An 18630-nucleotide genomic window follows, 5' to 3' on the forward strand; every position below is an offset into this window, starting at 1 on the left:
GGACCCAGGATTGGGCAACAAGTCTTGGCAAATGCAAGGCCCACGCGGTGGACCTAAAATGGCGTCTTGGGTGGACCAGGAGGGTCCAGGGTACTTCTCCGATGGAGGGAAGCAAGGGCCAGTCTGGAGCAACCAGACCAGCAGCAGAAATGTCGTCGGGCGTCGTCAGGAAGGCCACAAGCCAGCGGGCTAGTAGCCAAACAACGCGGTGAGCAGTAAAAAGCAGAAGGGCCCCACGCAGATCGTGGAGATGCTGGGGGGCTGCTCTTCGGTGCTGGAGCTGCTCAGGGTGGGGGCTTCTCGGACCCCAAAGCACTCACCAGGAATTCACTCGGCGGGCTTGTTGTTCAGAAGTCGTGCAGTCTTGAAGATGGCCGGTCCCTCGAGGTCTCGTCACACCCACGAATCTCAGCGTGACTGATGATGCAGGTAGAGGTCAGAGGTGCCAGGGAAGCCGGTTCTCGTTGAGCTGGGCAGTCGGATTCCGGAGGGAGGACTTGCAGCAGACCGCAGTGTTCTGTAGATGGTGCCTGCGGATGCAGGGTGACTACTCCTTAGTCACAAGGGAGAAATCTTAGGAAGAAGTCTTGAGTTCCTTTCGTGGAAAGTAGTTCAGGATTCAAAGATGATCTGATTTGGAAGGGGGCCAGTCTCTACCTTTATCCTGTAAAAAGGGGCTGGCACGCGACTAAGTCCTGCCCTATGGGTGGGACTAGGAGGGGGGTGGTTACACCCACTTCCTTGGCGGGCTTTTCCCCAGCACAGGGTCTGGAGTGACCCTGGAACTGGTTCCAGCCAGCCTATGCACAGTGAGCACCGGGGTGCCACGTGCAGTCACCTTCCTCTAAAGCCCTGCCTACCTACAATACACAAAACCCTGTCTGGGACGGTGCTGGCACCGCCCCTGGCAGGAAACCCTTTGTCCTTATCTCCTGCTCTGGGAGGACTCCCAGCAGCAGGAGGGCAGACTTGTGTCTCGGTGGCAGCATCCATTTTGTGGATGCTAAGGCTCTGTCTGACTTTTAACCGGGTTATAGGTTACTTGCATGTCGTGTCCCTCTAGAAGGGTGGAATGCTAACCCCGTCGCCAGAATTGGCGAGGGGTTAGTATTCCAATTCGTATGACACCTTACTCGACATGTTTTGATAAAGCGATACCAGAGTTGGCACATAACCGCGAGGATTATAATGCACTTAAGAGTATATGGTATGCGATATCATGGAAACGGCTAAGGGATAGATCCCGAAAGCCGCAGACAGGCTCAGCTCATGCCAGAGCACCATCTCACACGATTCCAAGCACTCTGCCTTCAGGATTGTTAAGGCCTGCCATAGGAGTGACTGATAGGAGATCTGTGTGTCCATTTTAGGGTTAGATATAGGTATACTATATCTAAAGCAAAGGGTGATTACACCACCTTGCCCCAGCTGTCAAGCAGCCAGTTGTGTCAGATTTGGATGGCCAGCCAGGGGTGGCATAATACATGCTGCAGCCCCTGGTAGGCCCTGGGTACACCTATGCCCTGGGTACCTAAGGTACACTGTACAGGGACTGATAAGGTGACTCAGTATCCAATTTAGATATGTACCTAAGGTACATGGAATCCATTTTACAGAAAGAGCAGTGGGCCTGAGGTCCTGAATAGCAGGGCCTCAGGTCAACTAAGTCAGAAAACCAGCAAAACACCAGGCAAAAAGTTGGGGGCAACCATAGTCAGGGTTCTACCTTCCTACAGTCCCCATGTCAGATTTTCATTTATTGTAACCCCCAGATAGTCGAAAGTGTTTACCCTTTCTAGCATCGTTGCCCCTAAGCTTGGATTTGGGCGTAAAGTTCTTGGTGGATTGAAGATCATACATTTTGTTTTTGAAGTATTGATCTCCAAGCCTCTAGCGGTGCAGAAATCCTGAAAGCCATCCAAAATTCGCTGAACACCCATTGGAGATTTGGAAAGCAAAAGGGTGTCGTCTGCGAACATAATCGCTGGGACCCTGTTACCTGCCAGCTTTGGCGCGTCGTTATTCTGAATTCCATTAAGGTGCCGGATTACCCCGTTGACATAGAGGCAAAGCAGGGTCGACGCAAGTACGCAGCCCTGCCTTACCCCCCTGCCAACGGTGAATCTGGATGAGAGCATACAATTTTTCCCACATCTGACTTGGCCAAAATTGGCCTCATGCAGCCTTATCAGAATGGTCAGAAGATGAGTAGGGATACCAAGATCGAAGAGATCAGCTCAGAGTATCCCCCGAGGTACGAGGTCAAAAGCGGAACGGAGGTCAACAAACACCATGTAGAGGCTGCCACCCTCTATTCTCACCGTTTTCCAATATAGTAATTGTAGGCGGAAAATTTGGTCCACGGTGGAGGTGTTCTTTCTAAACCCTGCCTGGTAAGGACTAAGAATTGCTGACTCATCAATCCAGTCCTGCAACCGGTCCAAAATGAGTCATGCAAAGATCTTCTGGGGGACATCAATGAGACTGATCGGTCGGTAGTTGGAAGGGAGCAGAGGAGAGCCCTTCTTAAATATGGGCACTATCTCTGCGCCCAACCAAGTGCATGGGACCGACATGCCACTCAGGACCGCATTAAACAATATCTGAAAATAAGGGCCCCAAATTTTAGGCTCTTGTTTGAAGAGATCCCCCGGTAATTTGTCCAACCCAGGGGCTTTCCCTGAATCAAGTTTAGAGATGGCGTTACAAACTTCAGGCACCGTGAACTCAATCACATCAGTGTCCGTAGACAATGCAGGAAGAGCGACTGAATCCTCGGAGTTCTCAGAAAGTCCCTCCATGGAATATAGGGCCCGATAATGACCTTCCCAGACTTCTGGAGCTATATTCGATTTTATGGCTGCCTTTGGTTCACTGCACCCATTATTTATTATAGATCAAAATTTACGAGGGTCTTTGGTTGCAAGCGCCAAAGATAGGTTGGACCATTTCTCATGGTCCCACTCTACCTTGGCACAGTTGGTCAAACATTTATAGTATGCCCTCCTGATCTTAATTGCTGGTCTGCCATTCTCTTTAAAGGCCTGCAGTAGCTCAGTTTTAGCCTTCCTGCATGCTGAATTATACCATGTGTGGGGCGGCGCCTTTCTTGCTCTCCCCGAAACCCGGGGATTAATCCTCGTGGAGAGACTCCAATTTAGTAAAATATTCAAGCGATGGTGGTTGGTTAATTAATGTCACAACCTCTGTGAATAGGGGATTTATAAGACTGTAGAGTTTCCCTAATTGTTCTCGGTGTTCCACTAAATTATGCAATTTAACTCTACGTCTATCGTTAGAAGCAATACGGTTGTCATCACTGGCACTGGAGGCCAGGACGCCCTTTCTACTGTTGTATGGTGAGCCCAATTCCAAAATTAGTGCGATATGATCACTATCTGCTCTAATAGAAACAGTAAAATCAATGACTAATGGCCATAACCTCGTCTCAACCAGAATATAATCGAGGAGAGACATGTGTCCAAATTTATTGTAAGTAAATTTGGCTGGAATATCCGAAGGGGTTCGGCCATTGCACGCTCTTAAGGAATTGTTTAGAGTAAGTGCCGTGATTTGAATAGCCAACGGCGTCCATGCCTTGGGTGATGGAGCCTGGGTCAAGGGTATCGACCAATGGTCGTCCTCTGCAGTTAGTGCTTCATCATTTAAACCTTTAAGGGATTCAAAATGACAGTTGAAATCGCTGCCGACCAACAGACGAGTATCACTCGAAATTGTGGGAATAAAAGGGCTAAATCCTCAATGGTAATAGACTCACTACTTAGGCTTACAAGTCGTGAATACACATTGATCAATGCAAGTTTAAATGCATTGGGCCAGGTAAGAAGTATTCATTGGATGTCTCTGGAGTGGGTATCTAAGAGTTTGGCAGTACAGCCAAGATGGGTGCCAACCCAGATCCACCCCAGCAGAAGTTCCTCTACCTACCAGCGCCTGGATGCCTCTGGGTAACTGTCCGCGCTCTATAAAACTCCTTTCCATTCCATTCCATTCCTTTCCATTCCAGATAGTCAGACCCCCAGAGGGGCGGCCTTTCCCTCCGCAGACAGCCGGCAAATAGAACGTAGCAAAACCTATCCGGTGTTGCACGGTTCGGGCCCACGTCTCCTGAAAGAGACACACATCACTGTTATCCATAAAAGAGCCCCATTCAGGGCAACTCATTTTATTGAGGAGCCCTGCCAGGTTCCATGATAATATTTTAAGTGAATCTGGCCCAAGACCCTCGTCCTTATCCCTAACTGGGTCCATATTTCCTGCATCAATCTGGGTCACTAGGCACGCCGTGGGCAACAATAGATTATCGACCAATGTTACTGGAGTTCCAGGCTCTCTACAACTACCAGCAGAAAGTTGGCTATTACTAGAGGTGGATGGGGTTGTTTTAATCAACCTATTAGTTCCCACCATCCTAGCCCCACTAAAGCTCTCACTATTCCTTCCTTGTGAGTTTCCTCCTGGTACCCTCCCGACCCTGTCATTTTCAGTTGAATCCCTGTTTATTCTCCCTGGGGTGCACCCTAGTCAATCCACCAGATCCAGGCCACTAAATCTATTATGTAGGGGTATTGCCACAGGGCCTGCAGATCACCAGTCTCGCCACGGCTGGGTCCATCGAGTGTTGGGCGTCCTACCCGGGTCCATGATTGGCCAGAACCCGTGTTAGTATACGGTTGACCAGGGGGATAGAAATATGACAGGGAAAGCGACTGGATAGTTGCTGTGGGACAGGGGTGGGACCATTGACAAATATGGTGTACTTTCCGTGTGTTTCTGAAATTTATCAGAACACAATCACCCATTATGTCCTTTGGCCTTTGTCCCACCCATGCCACCCTGCGAACAAGTAGAATTTCACTAGTTACAGATGGCAGGAGTGGTCTATTTTTATTTAGCCAATCTGTGACTTTGTTCTTGAGTGAAGTGTGGGACTCATCATTAGCATTCTTCAACTGAGGGACCCCGGCTAGGACCACCACATACGGGCTAGATTGAGGCGGTAGATCAATTTGCAAGGGCCTTGAGTTACTGGGGCGTTGTTTCTGCTTAAGTGTGTTAGTATCAAGACACATGGTGGAATTATGTCTTAAATTTGGTCCCAGCCCAATGTTGCAAACAGCCTCAACTTACCCTATTCTGGCCGTTTCCGCTCTCACTGCATCTGATATTATATGAGCTGGTACAGCTGGCCTGCCCATCCCTACAGCATTGTGATTTAAGAGTACTGGAGTAGCTGTGCTCGTAATATTTAAACCATCAGGAAGTACAGGTGCAAGTTAATCATCAACTTTAGATAGTTTGGCTACAGTCACATCAATATGGTTTGAAACATTAGTTAAAGATAGTAGGCTAGCTTCAATAGCAGCCAGTCTATAAGTGAGGGGCAATAGAAGATCAGCTAAAAGAGCCCCCACTTTATCCCAAAAAGCATTGTTCGCAAAAGGCATTTGGGCAATTGATGGATCGGATGCCACTGGTTCTGGGACAGCTGTCACTACATCCGACTCTTCTGGGCAAGCCGGGGATTTCCGCACAGCATCGTCCGACCTTAGATTCCTGGGTTTGCTGTGACAATGTTTCTTTGAATGAACTATGTCCCGTTTCTTTTTGGTTGCTCCCTGCCTTGTCAATAAATGTTCTTTTCTGCTCTTTGGGTTGGTGGTCATTGACCTTGTTTTGAGAGGGGAAGACTGAGCCAATGCCGTCACTTCAATGACTGGATTTAATAGGTCATCCGCTGTTGTATTAGCCACCATAGGGGGGGAGTTGTTACCACAAGATATATCATGTGCAGGTGAGCAAAGCGGGGTGCATCCTCTCACGGGCTGGACAGGGTGTACATGCACGCCAAGAGACAACCTCTGTTCCGTTACCGCTATCTCTTGCTCCAGCGCGTTCGAGGCTCTCGTAAACAAATAGTCCAAGGTTCCCATCATACCTGCACTTTTCAATGCTAGCTTTTCCTTAATGGCACCTGACGCCATCGCTGGTAATTAAACAGTTGTATTCCACACTACATAGGCTTGAGACGACGATAGTTGGCTTACCGGGCAGCAATAGACCTCTACCTCCAAGGGCAGCCATTAGAGGGTGGGCCCGGCCCGGCCAACTCCCCATTAGAGGGTGGGCCCGGCCCGGCCTACTCCGGTCTCGAACGGGCTCAAACGGGCCCGCCCTTGGCTCAGCGCACGCCCACGTACGTCCCGCGTCGCGGTGGGTGTAGCCGGCAATATGGGCGCTGGTGGTAGGTGCGGGGACTCCTGGGCAATGGAGTCCCGCTGTCTCCCTCACTCCCGCCCGGTGGTGGCGTTTGATGTCCCAAGTTATCGCTGCGAGCGGCTCCCGCGAAGCGGGGACCACGAGCGGTTAAGAAGGTGCAGGGGGAGGAGCTCGCTGGTGGTAGGTGCGGGGACTCCTGGGCAATGGAGTCCTGCTGTCTCCCTCACTCCCGTCCGGTGGCGGCGTTTGAAGTCCCAAGTTACCGCTGCGCGCTCGCAATCACTTTTATGCCTAGAAGGTCTCATGCTCCTCACAAATTGAGTAATACTTTGCTTTTGCCAACTGTGTGAATTGGTTGTCCTGACCACTTAAATAGTATTTAACTTGAGCTCGACGAAGAAACCTTATTTGGCACTAGAGCACTGACAGTCATTATTATCATTATTATTATTGTCACTGTTATTATTGTTATTTTTATAATTTTATTTGAACTATTATCATTTTTGAATCATACTAGTATCATTATTGTCATGTATTGCGTTTTTGAGATTATCACTATGTTTATTCCTGTCACCTTTTTTATTGTGTTGTACTGTTTGTCGTTTTGTTTATCCTCAATAAAAACGATTTGAAATTAAAAAAAAGAAGTAATAGAATAAGCCAGGTTACTCTTATGAAGATAGGATCTCAGATAGTAATTAACTTCATAAGAGTGGAATGGAGAGTATAAAAGAAACAATTATTTAATGGAGGAAAATCTTAGTAGACATGTGAGTAAACAGTACAGGTTTGCAAGATGGGAGATCTTATAACTAGACCTTCAAAGTTATCAGAAAGTGAGCTAATCACAAATTTACTTTTACAGGAGGGAAAAAAAAGAACAGACATCCCACCACTGATTTTTGCAAAGGCAAATACTGTTTGCTAATGACCAAGTGAAGGTTAGATCTGTGATTGTAAGTTTGGGCTGAGAAACATTGGTCTTTGCCCATTAATTCTCTGGTACCTAAATTTGCATATTTGAACAGCTTACTTTGACAAAGTCTTTGAACTCCGGAACTTCATCTGTCTTCTGCTGGATGAGCGCCGCCCCATTGAGTTGGCAGCTGCAGAATCGAATGTAAGGCTGCATGTGTGGGAGTTGGGCCGTCAGGATGTCACCAATCATTTTCACGGGCATCTTCTCACCGGACATTTTCTTCCGAACCCGCAGCGCCCTACATCAAATGAAAATGATTTTAGGCCTCCTGCAAAGGTCAGACACTTTGCCCATAAACTAAGTAATCTTGTGTATTTGTTAGTTTGACAAAGACTACCAGTTGATCATTTAGTATGTAATAGTGAATGTTAACCATAGTAATAACAGAAATACAGTAATGTTTTGTATGAGAAATGCATACAGAATCCTCAGCATCAATGTTATGAATCTTCATACAACATTTAAGAAAGTCATTTTAACATTATTGTGTCTTTTTAAGTTTTATGTTGATCTTGTATTTTCTGATATTACAATCTTACAAAATAATAAAATCTGACACAAAAGAGGAGATAAAATACCAATATAATGACAAAGTAGATAATGCAGTAGAGCTATGTTGACCTGTATATCACAAGTGCTAGTATTATGCTGATTTAAAGGTATTCAACATATTAACCTCAGCAGGAATAAAACCTTTCCTGGGCCAACCAGGCCTTCAAACCCATTATATACAGGTTACACTCTGACCTCAGAGCTGAGTTATTTAACTGGCTTAATGATATTTCTTTACAAACATATAAAGGATTTTGTTTTAACTGTGTATATTTTTATAACAATTTGAGCCATTTTTCATAATCACTATGGGGAAACGCAGATTATCTTTAAAAAGAAATCAATGTCTGCAATTCTCCCTTGGACTATTCAGTAAGTCTTATAGGACCCTGGTTCGGTCTGTTGCAGGCAAACAGCTTACTATCACACGTATAGTATGATGTCACAAGGTTCTGGAGCCATGGACTATTTTCTCACATCAAATGTGATGATGGAGGGACATTGGCAGTCGAGCAGGATAGTGTTCATCCGAGCTTCAGAGCCATGGGACACCATAGAAGACAAAGTTGTGTTCCAGAAACTTGCTAGAATTGTGTAAACTGCCTGATACCATACATGTGTTGCAATTAAGATAGACTGTTTTTGAAGCACATGAGACAATATGATTCTCTCAGAAAACAAAGGGCCTGATTTAGATTTCGGCGGATTGGTTACTTTGTCACAATGGTAATGGATATCCCATCTGCTGAAATATAAATTCCATACTATCCTATGGGACTTATGTTTTGCCGGATGGGATATCCTTCACCGTTGTGATGGAGCAACCTGTCTGCCGAAATCTAAATCAGAAAGAACAATTGATGGACATAATGCAGAACAATGTCATAAATTCACCCCAGTACAGAGATCTGGGCCTAAATCCATCGTTTTTTTGCTGGCCATTCCTGTTTGGACCCATCCATATGCAAATCAGTCTTGACCCTGCCCCCAATGGGAACAGTCCAGCCCGAACTGCCAAGCCAGATCCTCCCTGGACTGGAAACAAGCATCCTAGGACCGGTTTCGGGCTTTCACCCCTCATCAGCCAGGATAGCTTGACTCCAGTGGCATGGAGAGCACAGGACTCACGTCTGAGCATATCCGTCTCACTCGGGGTGACAAATGCAAAAAGAACAATTGATGGACAGAATGCAGACTGGGGGTGAATGTTTTGATTTGTTCTGCATTCCGTCAATCAATTGTGTGTCTTTTGCATTCTCGGCCTAAGTGTGCCAGGTATGCCCAGACGTGGGTCCTGGGCTCACTGTGCCACTGGAATCAAGCTATCCTGGCTGAAGAGGAGTGAAACCCCAAAACCGGTCCTAGGATGCTCGTTTCCAGTCCAGGGAGGACCTGGCTTGGCAGTTCGGGCTGGACTGTTCCCATGAGGCAAAGGGTCAAGACTGATTTGCATATGGCCAGGTCTAAACTGGGGTGGCATGGTGAGCAAAAGAATGATGGATTTAACCAAGATCTCTTGACTGGGGGTGAATGTTTTGATTTGGTCTGCATTCCGTCCATCAATTGTGAGTCTTTTGAATCTAAATCAGGCCCTATATGTTTTTTCATTCTTCACCTCTGCAAGTGTAGATTTTCTGTGACCCCTAAGTAGATGGAATTCCCTCTCATTCATGTGAGTTGGCAGTTTTGAAATTTTATATCTAGAGATGTTAAGAAAATGATTTAATTTGAGGTGAAACTGGAAAAAAAGTAATATCACTTTTTTTAAGCCAACCATGCAAGAGCATTTTAGAGTTTCATGTTATAATACGGACTTGTTGTGCTAAACATTATAATGGTTTCAAAATGGTTCACCCCGACAATTTTAGAATGATCTTCAAACTTACCACCATAATCCTGCACATTGAGTGGCTTCCCATGAAGGGTGGAAAGGCTGCTGTGATTTTAATAGAATTCTCTCCAGCGTTCGACACGGTTAATCACAGGCTTCTTATTGTACGTCGCTTCGTCTGGGGTATAAAGGGCAAGGCACTTATGCTCCTTAAATCTTTTCTCTCAGATAGAGAGCAGTTCGTGGAGCATAATGGCTTCAAGTCTACCTACATTTCTCTTCCTTGAGAGGTCCCACAGGGGTCCTCTTTGAGCCTGACCCTTTATAATCTATATGTAACTCCCTTTGGCCCACCTTATAAGGTCTTATGGTTTCACAGCTGTGTCATATGCCGATGACACACAAATGATGATATCACTGGCCAGCAAGCCAGAGGACACAGATTTCAGATTCCATGACTGTATGTGTGAAAATGCATAGTAGTAACTGTCTCAAGTTAAACTCTGGAAAGACAGAGGTCCTGCTGTTCAGGAGGAATACCTCTTTTTGATCTCCTAATTGGTGGCTGCAGGAAATGGGAGGGCTCCCCTCCTCAGTTACCAAGCTAAACAATCTATAACATTATTTTGACAACAAGCTATTTATTGAAGGCCAAGTAAACTCCATCACTTCGTCTTACTTTCTCATGTTAAAAACTATCAGGATAGTCCTGCCTTTTATTCCACAGGACCTGCCGAAAGCGTTAATTTCCGCACTTATATTGACAAAAATGGACTATTGCAGTGCAATCTTTTGAAATATCCAGAAAAAAATTCTAAACAAACTGAAGGCCCTCCAAAATACAGCTGCTCAACTACTGCTTGCAATCCCAAAACATCAGTCAGTATTTCATGCCATGCCTTTGTTGCACTGGCTTCCTGTAAAAATGGATTGAATACAAGTCCCTATGTATAGCCTTCAAGGCGTTGGATGGCTTTGGACCTGAATACTTTAAACATAGATTTCTTTGGTATGTCCCCAACAGACATCTGCGGTCTTCACCGGCATTTAATCTTGTGATTCTCAAAGCCAAAACAGTCACCTGGGGTGACAGAAGTTTTGAGGCTGGCACAGCCAGGCTTGGGAATTCCATGGCGCCAGATCTTAAGAAAAAGTCAGATCTTCTCACTTTCCGTAAAACCCTATAAATCTGGCTTTTTAATAAGTAATGTTTCCTGATTTGAGCTCGTTTCCTATTCTCAGTTCTTTTACCTTTCCTTCCCCTCTCCCTATTAGAGCACTAGTGCCTAAACAACTTCGGGTAGTAGTGCGCGTTACAAATTAATATTTCATTTCATTTCATGGAGGCAGAATTCACATGATGTTTAAAGTTCTCTTTCTATAAAGGCTGCAAACGACTCCTAAAAGAGCAATATTTAGGTTTTATCCAATGCAGCAGATGAAAGAGAATTCATGGTCTCACCATTCATAAATTTAAAGTAATTACTTCCATATCTTCAAATTATCTACGGTTTGGCTCTGACAGTAGGATTCATTATATAAAGGAATCAGCTCAGCTCACCTAGGGCATTAACAAAATAAGAAAGATTACATACCATAGTGCTATGTGTTCTCTTACACAAAAGGATCCTCCAGTTTGCATGTGTTTTGATATCTCAAGGTATGAGAGGAACTGATGCATGATTGTTAACTCATTAACTGCAATGTACTATTAAAGGTCACAAGACTTAGCCGTATGTAAATTAGGCCTGTGCAAAAACATCTGTCCCCGACATTATGTTTTAAAAAACAAAAATAAGGAGCAGTCTATCCAGTACATAACTGAATAAATGCAACTTTCTCCAAATATTTTAGAAGCAAGTTTATTTCTCCTTTCAAACGTGGAGACCAAAGCCAAAAAGACAGTAGCATGAGTCAGAGTCCTCTCTGACACAACCCAAAGAAGGGCTCACATTTGAGTACCTTAGGAGTATGAAACGACTGTCAGTCCACTTCCTGCAATAGAAGCTGAGGTCGCTCTGATGAAGAAGCCTCCGTTTCTGGTCTAGAAAAAGCTACTTAAGTAGACATTCCAGAAAATCCCTCAATGTCAAGGCTCTAACTCTGGAAGGTCTCTTATTGTTTGGTAAACTCTACAACTGTGGTTCCTAACCTGCCGTCCGAAGCTCCCTGGGGGTCCAAAACTGCTTATAAATCAAATAATAATATCAGATTAATAAAGTGTATATAAACAAACGATCACAATAGACAATTTAAAAATGTTCTGTAAATGTGAAAGAATTTGATAACGGAGGCTAAAAATGAAGTTAGTATCCTCAGATTGATTCATGGAACAGTGCAAGTGCATCAAACAGAATATAGTATGGACGATTGGTTGCCTTAATTGAATTTTGAAAAGCTCTTACCTTTCATATACAAATAAAATTGTGATATTTTGATATATTTGTTTGTTAATTAAATAAGATATTTAATAATTTGTGTATTGTTTTGTAGTTCAAATCAGCAAAATATCTTAAGCAGGGGCCACTGGCTTCCAGTAATGAGTCATTCGGGGTTCCTGGGTTCCAATATTTATTCAGTGGTGTCCCTACATTCCAGTGATGATTAAGTGGCAGGATTTAGCAGCTCCGATCAGTCAAATAGCCAGGTCTTGAGTGACTTCCTGAAGATGTTCAGGGAGGGGGCACGTCTGATGTTGACCGGGAGCACGTTCCAGGTCTTTGCAGCTATGTGGGAGAATGTTCTTCGTCCTGTCCTGGCTTTTCGGATGCTCTGGGTTTTGGTGAGGGCGAGGTCGGCAGAGCGGAGGTTTTTCTTGGGTACGTGGAAGGAGATTTTCTCTTTGAGGTATTGGGGTCTGATGTTGTGGAGGCATTTATAGGTGTGTGTGAGTACCTTGAAAGTGACTCTCTTCTCTACGGGGAGTGAGTGGAGGTAGCATAGGTGTTGGGGGATGTGTTCCTGTTGTGGAATTCCGAGGACAAGCCTTGCAGCGGTGTTCTGTATGGTCTGTAGTTTGCGGATGAGAGACTTGTTGATCCCAATGTAGAGGGCGTGTTCGTACCCCAGTCTGCTGGTTATGAGTGCGTGGGTTACCGTCTTCCTTGACTCGGGGGCGGAGGGATCCATTTGAAGGTCTTCTGGAAGTAGCGGAGGGTGTTGAAATCGCTGGAAGCTACGGCGCTGACCTGTCGAGTCATGGAGAGGGAAGAGTCAAGGACGATGCCGAGGTTTCTGGCGTGGTCTGTGGGTGTGGGATGGGTGCAGAGGGCGGCGGACCACCAGGTGTCCCATGCGGAGGCGAGGGTCCGAGGATGAGGACTTCTGTCTTCTCCGAGTTGAGCTTCAGGCAGCTATTGCTCATCTATGATGCAACGTCCTTCATTGCTTCCTGGAAGTTGAGCCTGGTGGTGACGGGGTCCTTGGTGAGGGAGAGGATGAGTTGGGTGTTGTCGGTGTAGAATACTATGCGGAGTCCGTGGTGTGTCTGACGATGGCGGCGAGGGGGGCCATGTAGATGTTGTAGAGTGTGGGGCTGAGTGACGATCCATGGGGTACTCCGCAGTTGATGTACGTGGGTTTGGGGAGGAAGGGTGGCAGTCTGATTCTTTGGGTTCTGCCGGTCAACAGCAACATATGGGCAGTCAGAGAGTCAGGCCACATACAATGCTGCACAGTTGCGAAATAAAAATTCCATGCACAAACCTTTTACAAAACGTCTGTGTCTCCCCTATGCAATCTAAAGTTTATTCACACAGTATGTCTCGTGTATCCCCGCATCAACTTGAGGGTGACTTATAATTCTAGCGAGCAGTTCACCCTAATTCATCCCGATCCCTGGAACCATCTCTTCTATTCAACTATACTTTATATGTTGCTTATCAGTTATTGCCCAGTCCACGTCTCCTCGGCTCTTGACATGTGTAGTTCCAACCTTGTGCTGACACGATACAGCACAGATTAAAATCAAGTAGCCAACTCGCCCATGCGCACATGAGAACCCGACACTCACCAAGGAAAAGTGAATCAATACCAGCGTGATACGGAGAAGGCACACCATCTTACCACCTCAGTCCCTACTCTCCTTGACAGCACGGGGTTTGCGCTATGCAGCCTCATATTGCAGCCAGGGCCCACTCTCCTACTGTCTGCCTGCCTCCAAAGACCGATCCTCATCTATCGCTCATGCGCCATCAGCCAGGCGGCGTAGCACATCTGCCCAGTCCCCTAGGTCCTCCTCGACCTTCTCATCAGTTGGTGTCTGTTTAAGGTGGAGCTCCTCTGCCAGTGCCCACTCCAGTAGGTCCCAAAGCTATCTGTTCGCCGTAAGCTCAATATTGGCAACCCATTGTATCGAGATACAACGTTTTGCAAGCAAAAGACCCAGCTCTGCAGACCTGTATTGCATCACCCTCTTTTTAGGTTTGGGTATCATGCCCAGCAAAAAAGTGGCAGATCGACAGTTGGATACCCACCCTACTCACTCATCACAGGTTCCCAACCACTTCCTCCCAATAGCCCGTTAACATCATGCACATCTATGTCATATAGAAGAAAGTAGCGCCTTGTCCGTTCCATTTGGGGCACAAGGACAGTCTACTGTAATATATTTTACGCAATTTGTCAGGTGTCATATAGGTCCAGTGTAGATAGTGGAAGTGCGCAAGTTTGAATCTGGCATTCATAGCAACTTCTTGGACTTGGGTGTAGGCCCGCATTCATTCTGCTTTGGTCAGGGGACTTTGCAAATTCGCATTCCAGGCCTGTCACGCTTTAATCAGCGATGACGGCCCATCCGCTGACAGTGCCTGATAGAGTTTAGTGATCAGTCGTCGTCTCTGCTCACCCTCTAGTACTACCTTGAGTGTCTGTGACAAAGACAGTATGCTTGGGAAATCTGTCTAGATCTCTGTGGCTGTGCACGCAAGCTTCACAAATTGTAAGAATTGCCGCCGCAGTGACCACAAAGCTCTCCTTAGCTTGTTCAAATGTTATGAAATCCTCTCCAGGGTAAAGGTCCCCAAAAGGAGGCACCACCGCCATCGTTTAGTGTCATGACGTCAGTGATTTGGTGGAACGGCTGAAGCCAATCCAAAGAATGGGACCTACTAAATGGCGGACACTTGAGGGCTCATCGCAAAACACTCTGTCTCATATCATCGCAACCTGTGTGACCACCGCCGGCCCCCTGCGCTCTGTCCTAATCCTACCCTTCCCTACTATGCCAAGAGGGGGGTGGGTCTCCCAGTTGGTCTCAGAGTTGCCAAACTTTACTGCGTGCTGCAGCTGCGATGTCGTATAATAAAGCTCATGGTCTGGGAGACCCAGTCCACCCTTCTTTCTGCTCAGTTTCAGTACCTCCAGTCAGACCCTATTTCTTCCCCTAGCCCAGACTAAGGAGACTTAGAGACTGTCTAATTCTTGAAAGATCGATTGTTGTATCGGGACAGTGTGTATTGGAGTACATAGCAACATCTGGGCGGCAGGACCATACCTGCCAACTTGAAGTACAATCTCGCAGTGCGAAGAGGAGGCGGGGCCTTGAAGGGGGCGGACCTCGTACCCATAACTACCTAGGAGGCACTTTTGAACCCCACCCCATCACCAAGCCCCCTCCTCCAAATAAAAAAGCTTACTGAGGCTGGTGCTGATGTCCTGGGGTCTTTTCCCACCACTTAATTGTCAACAGCAGTTCAAAACCTCTCGAAAATGAGCTGGAAAACCACTATTTACAGTGGTTTTCAGCTCATTTTATCTGCCATAGTGTGATATCAGCTCATCATCGGGTGACAGTGTGATGGGAGCGGATGTGTGTGTCACACTGTGGCACCATGTGACTTTGCAGATAGTCAGCTCAATTTTGGCAAGCGTCACCCATCCCATTATTGAAAGGGAGAGTGTGTTCTAAAAAGCGATGGAGAATCGGAGTCACTGCACTATGCTTTGCATATTTAACTGATGGTATTGGGCAGCCATTTCCGTCACCCAGACTCCTAGGTATCTGAATGCACTAAATTCCCATGGGATCCCCACTTAGGTAAGTCAGGAGTGGGGGTGCCGGTTAAGGCCGTACATGGATAATGCACCATTATTTGTTTGTTAAGCCTTAGTCCTGGTATTTCCTCAAAGGCTGTCCAGTTCCTGGAATAGAACTGGGATTGACTCCTCCAGTCGTGTCAAGTATACCAGGGTGTCGTCTACGTACATACAGACAACACAAGTCGTGTCACCCACCTGCATGCCCCAGGGTCGCATTTTCAGTCGTAGTCTTATGGCAAAGTGCTCCATTGCCAGAGTAAAAAGCAGGGAGATGGGGGACATCCCTGCCACGTACCGTGTTATATGCTCCTTGCCGAAGAGAGCATCTGTTTTGATATCGGTACTAGATGATTTTTGAATTGCGATTGACGAGGGCAACTTAGTGGCCCTTGTCCGATTCGATCTGTTGGCTGTTTTCGATACTGTCAGTAATGAGATCTTGATCTATAGACTGGAAGAAACTAGTATCAGAGGCACCAATCTGAAATTATGCAGTTCCTACCTTAAAAACCGACTGCAGGCGATACATTTACCACAATTACAATTAGACTCTAGGGCAACCAGTCAAGGGGTACCCTAGGGCTCACCTTTGAGCCCCACTTTATTCAAGTTCAAGTTCAGATTGATTTATTTGATTTTTGTTTAAAATCATAAAAGCGTACAGTTAAAAATATAATCATCGTTAAAAAGAACATACATATGAAAGCACAAATTATCTACAAATTAAAAGTTAAAAACATTTGCTCACCCTGTAAATATAGCTATCTTGGTAATAACATACTTTACAGGATTCGTGTTAGCAGATCTTCCATTACATTAAAAGGAAAGTTGATAGGGGTTGCAGTACCTAAGACTATTATGCGGTAAGTCTAATCTGTTAAGCGCGGGGATACTACAACGACACGGTAAGCAAAGTCCTCAACCCAGCCTGGTGTTATCCTCAGCCATTGGTCTGGGAGCAGAGATATATGAGGTGTTTGGGTAGAAATCGTGTAGATCCCAGGTAGATATGGGGCCATCACCTTCTTTGGGTGGCCAAGTTTGGAGGTATGGAACAATGTGTCTACTCCTAAATCTTATTAATACCAAGTCACCAGTGATGTCTTTCTGGGAGGGGACCTAGCCAGCCCACTCTCCTCACGCTCATAATCCTGCCGTCTAGATCATGGAGCAGGGGTCTATTTTTTGATAGCCAAAACTTGACCTTATTTAACAAGTCATGTTGTCTCTCTGATTTATCCTGTTTGAGTTGCGGGACTCCCGAGAGGACGCACATGAATGGAGCGGCCTCTGGAGGTAGATGAATTCGAGAAACCCTGTTGCGCTCTACTCTGGGAATAATATTGTGTGCTGTAGTGGTTTTAAGAGGGGTTTTAGGAACATTTGAGGGCAAAGAGGTGGGAGCTAGTACTTGGGTTTGGGCAACTTTGTTTTGTATGGTTTGTTTAGGCGCATTAGGAGGAGCAGTTGACATGGGATGATTAGATATTGTAGCATGGGTAGGAGGTAACAAATTACATTTGATTGTTTCCTCAATCCCTGTCAGTCTATCCCCCAAGGTGTTAATTTTGTCAATCAGAGGGTAAATAGTAGATTTGATTAATTGTTCGATCATGGACAATAGGGCCGTCTGGGAAGAGGGTGCTATGTCGTCTAATTTTTTGGCCGCCTCTGGAGTTAGGGAGTAATTGGTAGGGGACAAGGTTGGACTTGGGGACCCATTTTGTAGTTTTTGTAATTTAGATTGACTCCCATTATATTTATCACCATCATACTTCCTTTTGGCGGATGTAGCCCGAACGGGTATTATACTTTGAGTATTGGCTTTTGTGAAAATGGAAAAGGGTTCCAGCACACTCTCATTAGGAGCTAACGGGATATTGTTATTTGGCGGGGACGGTAATCCTGCTGGGGCGTACCTGGTCTTACACAGAAAATTTAATTCCCCCAACAGTGAGAGGCTACACGCTGTACTGGTTATTTGTGGGGGGGATTGATTACTAGTTGGGCTGTCTATAAGCTGATCGGAATTATTTTTATCAACATCTCTACGCGTAGGTAAAAAGGTACTATTTGTGTGCTTGTCTTGCATACTGGGGGAAGAATCCGACCGAAGGGCTATTTTAGTGGCAACCCCATTGCGGATCATGGTATGGATAGGATATGATAAAATTATTTAAAAAAATATTAAGCAAGTACTACTGTCCAGTACCAAAAGTCAATCGGTAGCTTTACCTCTTCTTATAAGGCCAAGGGGCGTGGCCCGTCCCGTCCTCCTCAGGCCACAGAGGGCCCGCCCTCTGCCCAGGCTTAGCCAGGCGCAGACCCGCGCGCGATCCCGCGACGCGGGGGCAGTTCTCCCTCTTATGCGCCTCCTGGCGCTGGAAGTATGGGCGTCATCGGCTTCCGCCGCTGTGCAGGCTGGGACTTGTGGTCTGCGGCCCTGGTCCCCCTCCGCTCAGCGGCTGCTCAGGCGTGGTGGTGCAGCGGCAGGAGGGAGACGAGCAGACAGGCAGGACTGGCGAGCAAGAAAACAAAATGCAGTGACCCTCGGGGAATGAACAGCGACCCCCCTTTCTTGCAAATAACCCCCCGCTCCACAGGGGCAGTTCTCCCTCTTATGCGCCTCCTGGCGCTGGAAGTATGGGCGTCGTCGGCTTCCGCCGCTGTGCCGGCTGGGACTTGTGGTCTGTGGCCCTGGTCCCCCTCTGCTCAGCGGCCGCTCAGGCGTGGTGGTGCGGCGGCGGGAGGGAGACGAGCAGACAGGCAGGACTGGCGAGCAAGAAAACAAAATGCAGTGTCCCTCGGGGAATGAACAGAGACACCCCTTTCTTGCAAATAACCCCCCGCTCCACAGGGGCAGTTCTCCCTCTTATGCGCCTCCTGGCGCTGGAAGTATGGGCGTCGTCGGCTTCCGCCGCTGTGCAGGCTGGGACTTGTGGTCTGCGGCCCTGGTCCCCCTCCACTCAGCAGCCGCTCAGGCGTGGTG

At 46.5% G+C, this 18630-nt stretch overlaps 1 protein-coding gene across 8 annotated transcripts in view; it reads right to left on the reverse strand.

Moving 5' to 3' along the window:
• The window catches only part of ITSN1 (intersectin 1), a 1522922-nt gene that overhangs the window by 72975 nt on the left and 1431317 nt on the right, over window positions 1-18630 (reverse strand). For all 8 annotated transcript variants that reach the window (XM_078656938.1, XM_078656936.1, XM_078656937.1 and 5 more), the window contains one exon: window positions 7274-7457. In XM_078656938.1, the coding sequence (XP_078513064.1) occupies window positions 7274-7457 (184 nt within the window). The remainder of the gene's footprint in view (window positions 1-7273; window positions 7458-18630) is intronic.

This window comes from Lissotriton helveticus, chromosome 8 (genome assembly GCF_964261635.1).
Source record: "Lissotriton helveticus chromosome 8, aLisHel1.1, whole genome shotgun sequence".
Lineage (NCBI taxonomy): Eukaryota > Metazoa > Chordata > Amphibia > Caudata > Salamandridae > Lissotriton > Lissotriton helveticus.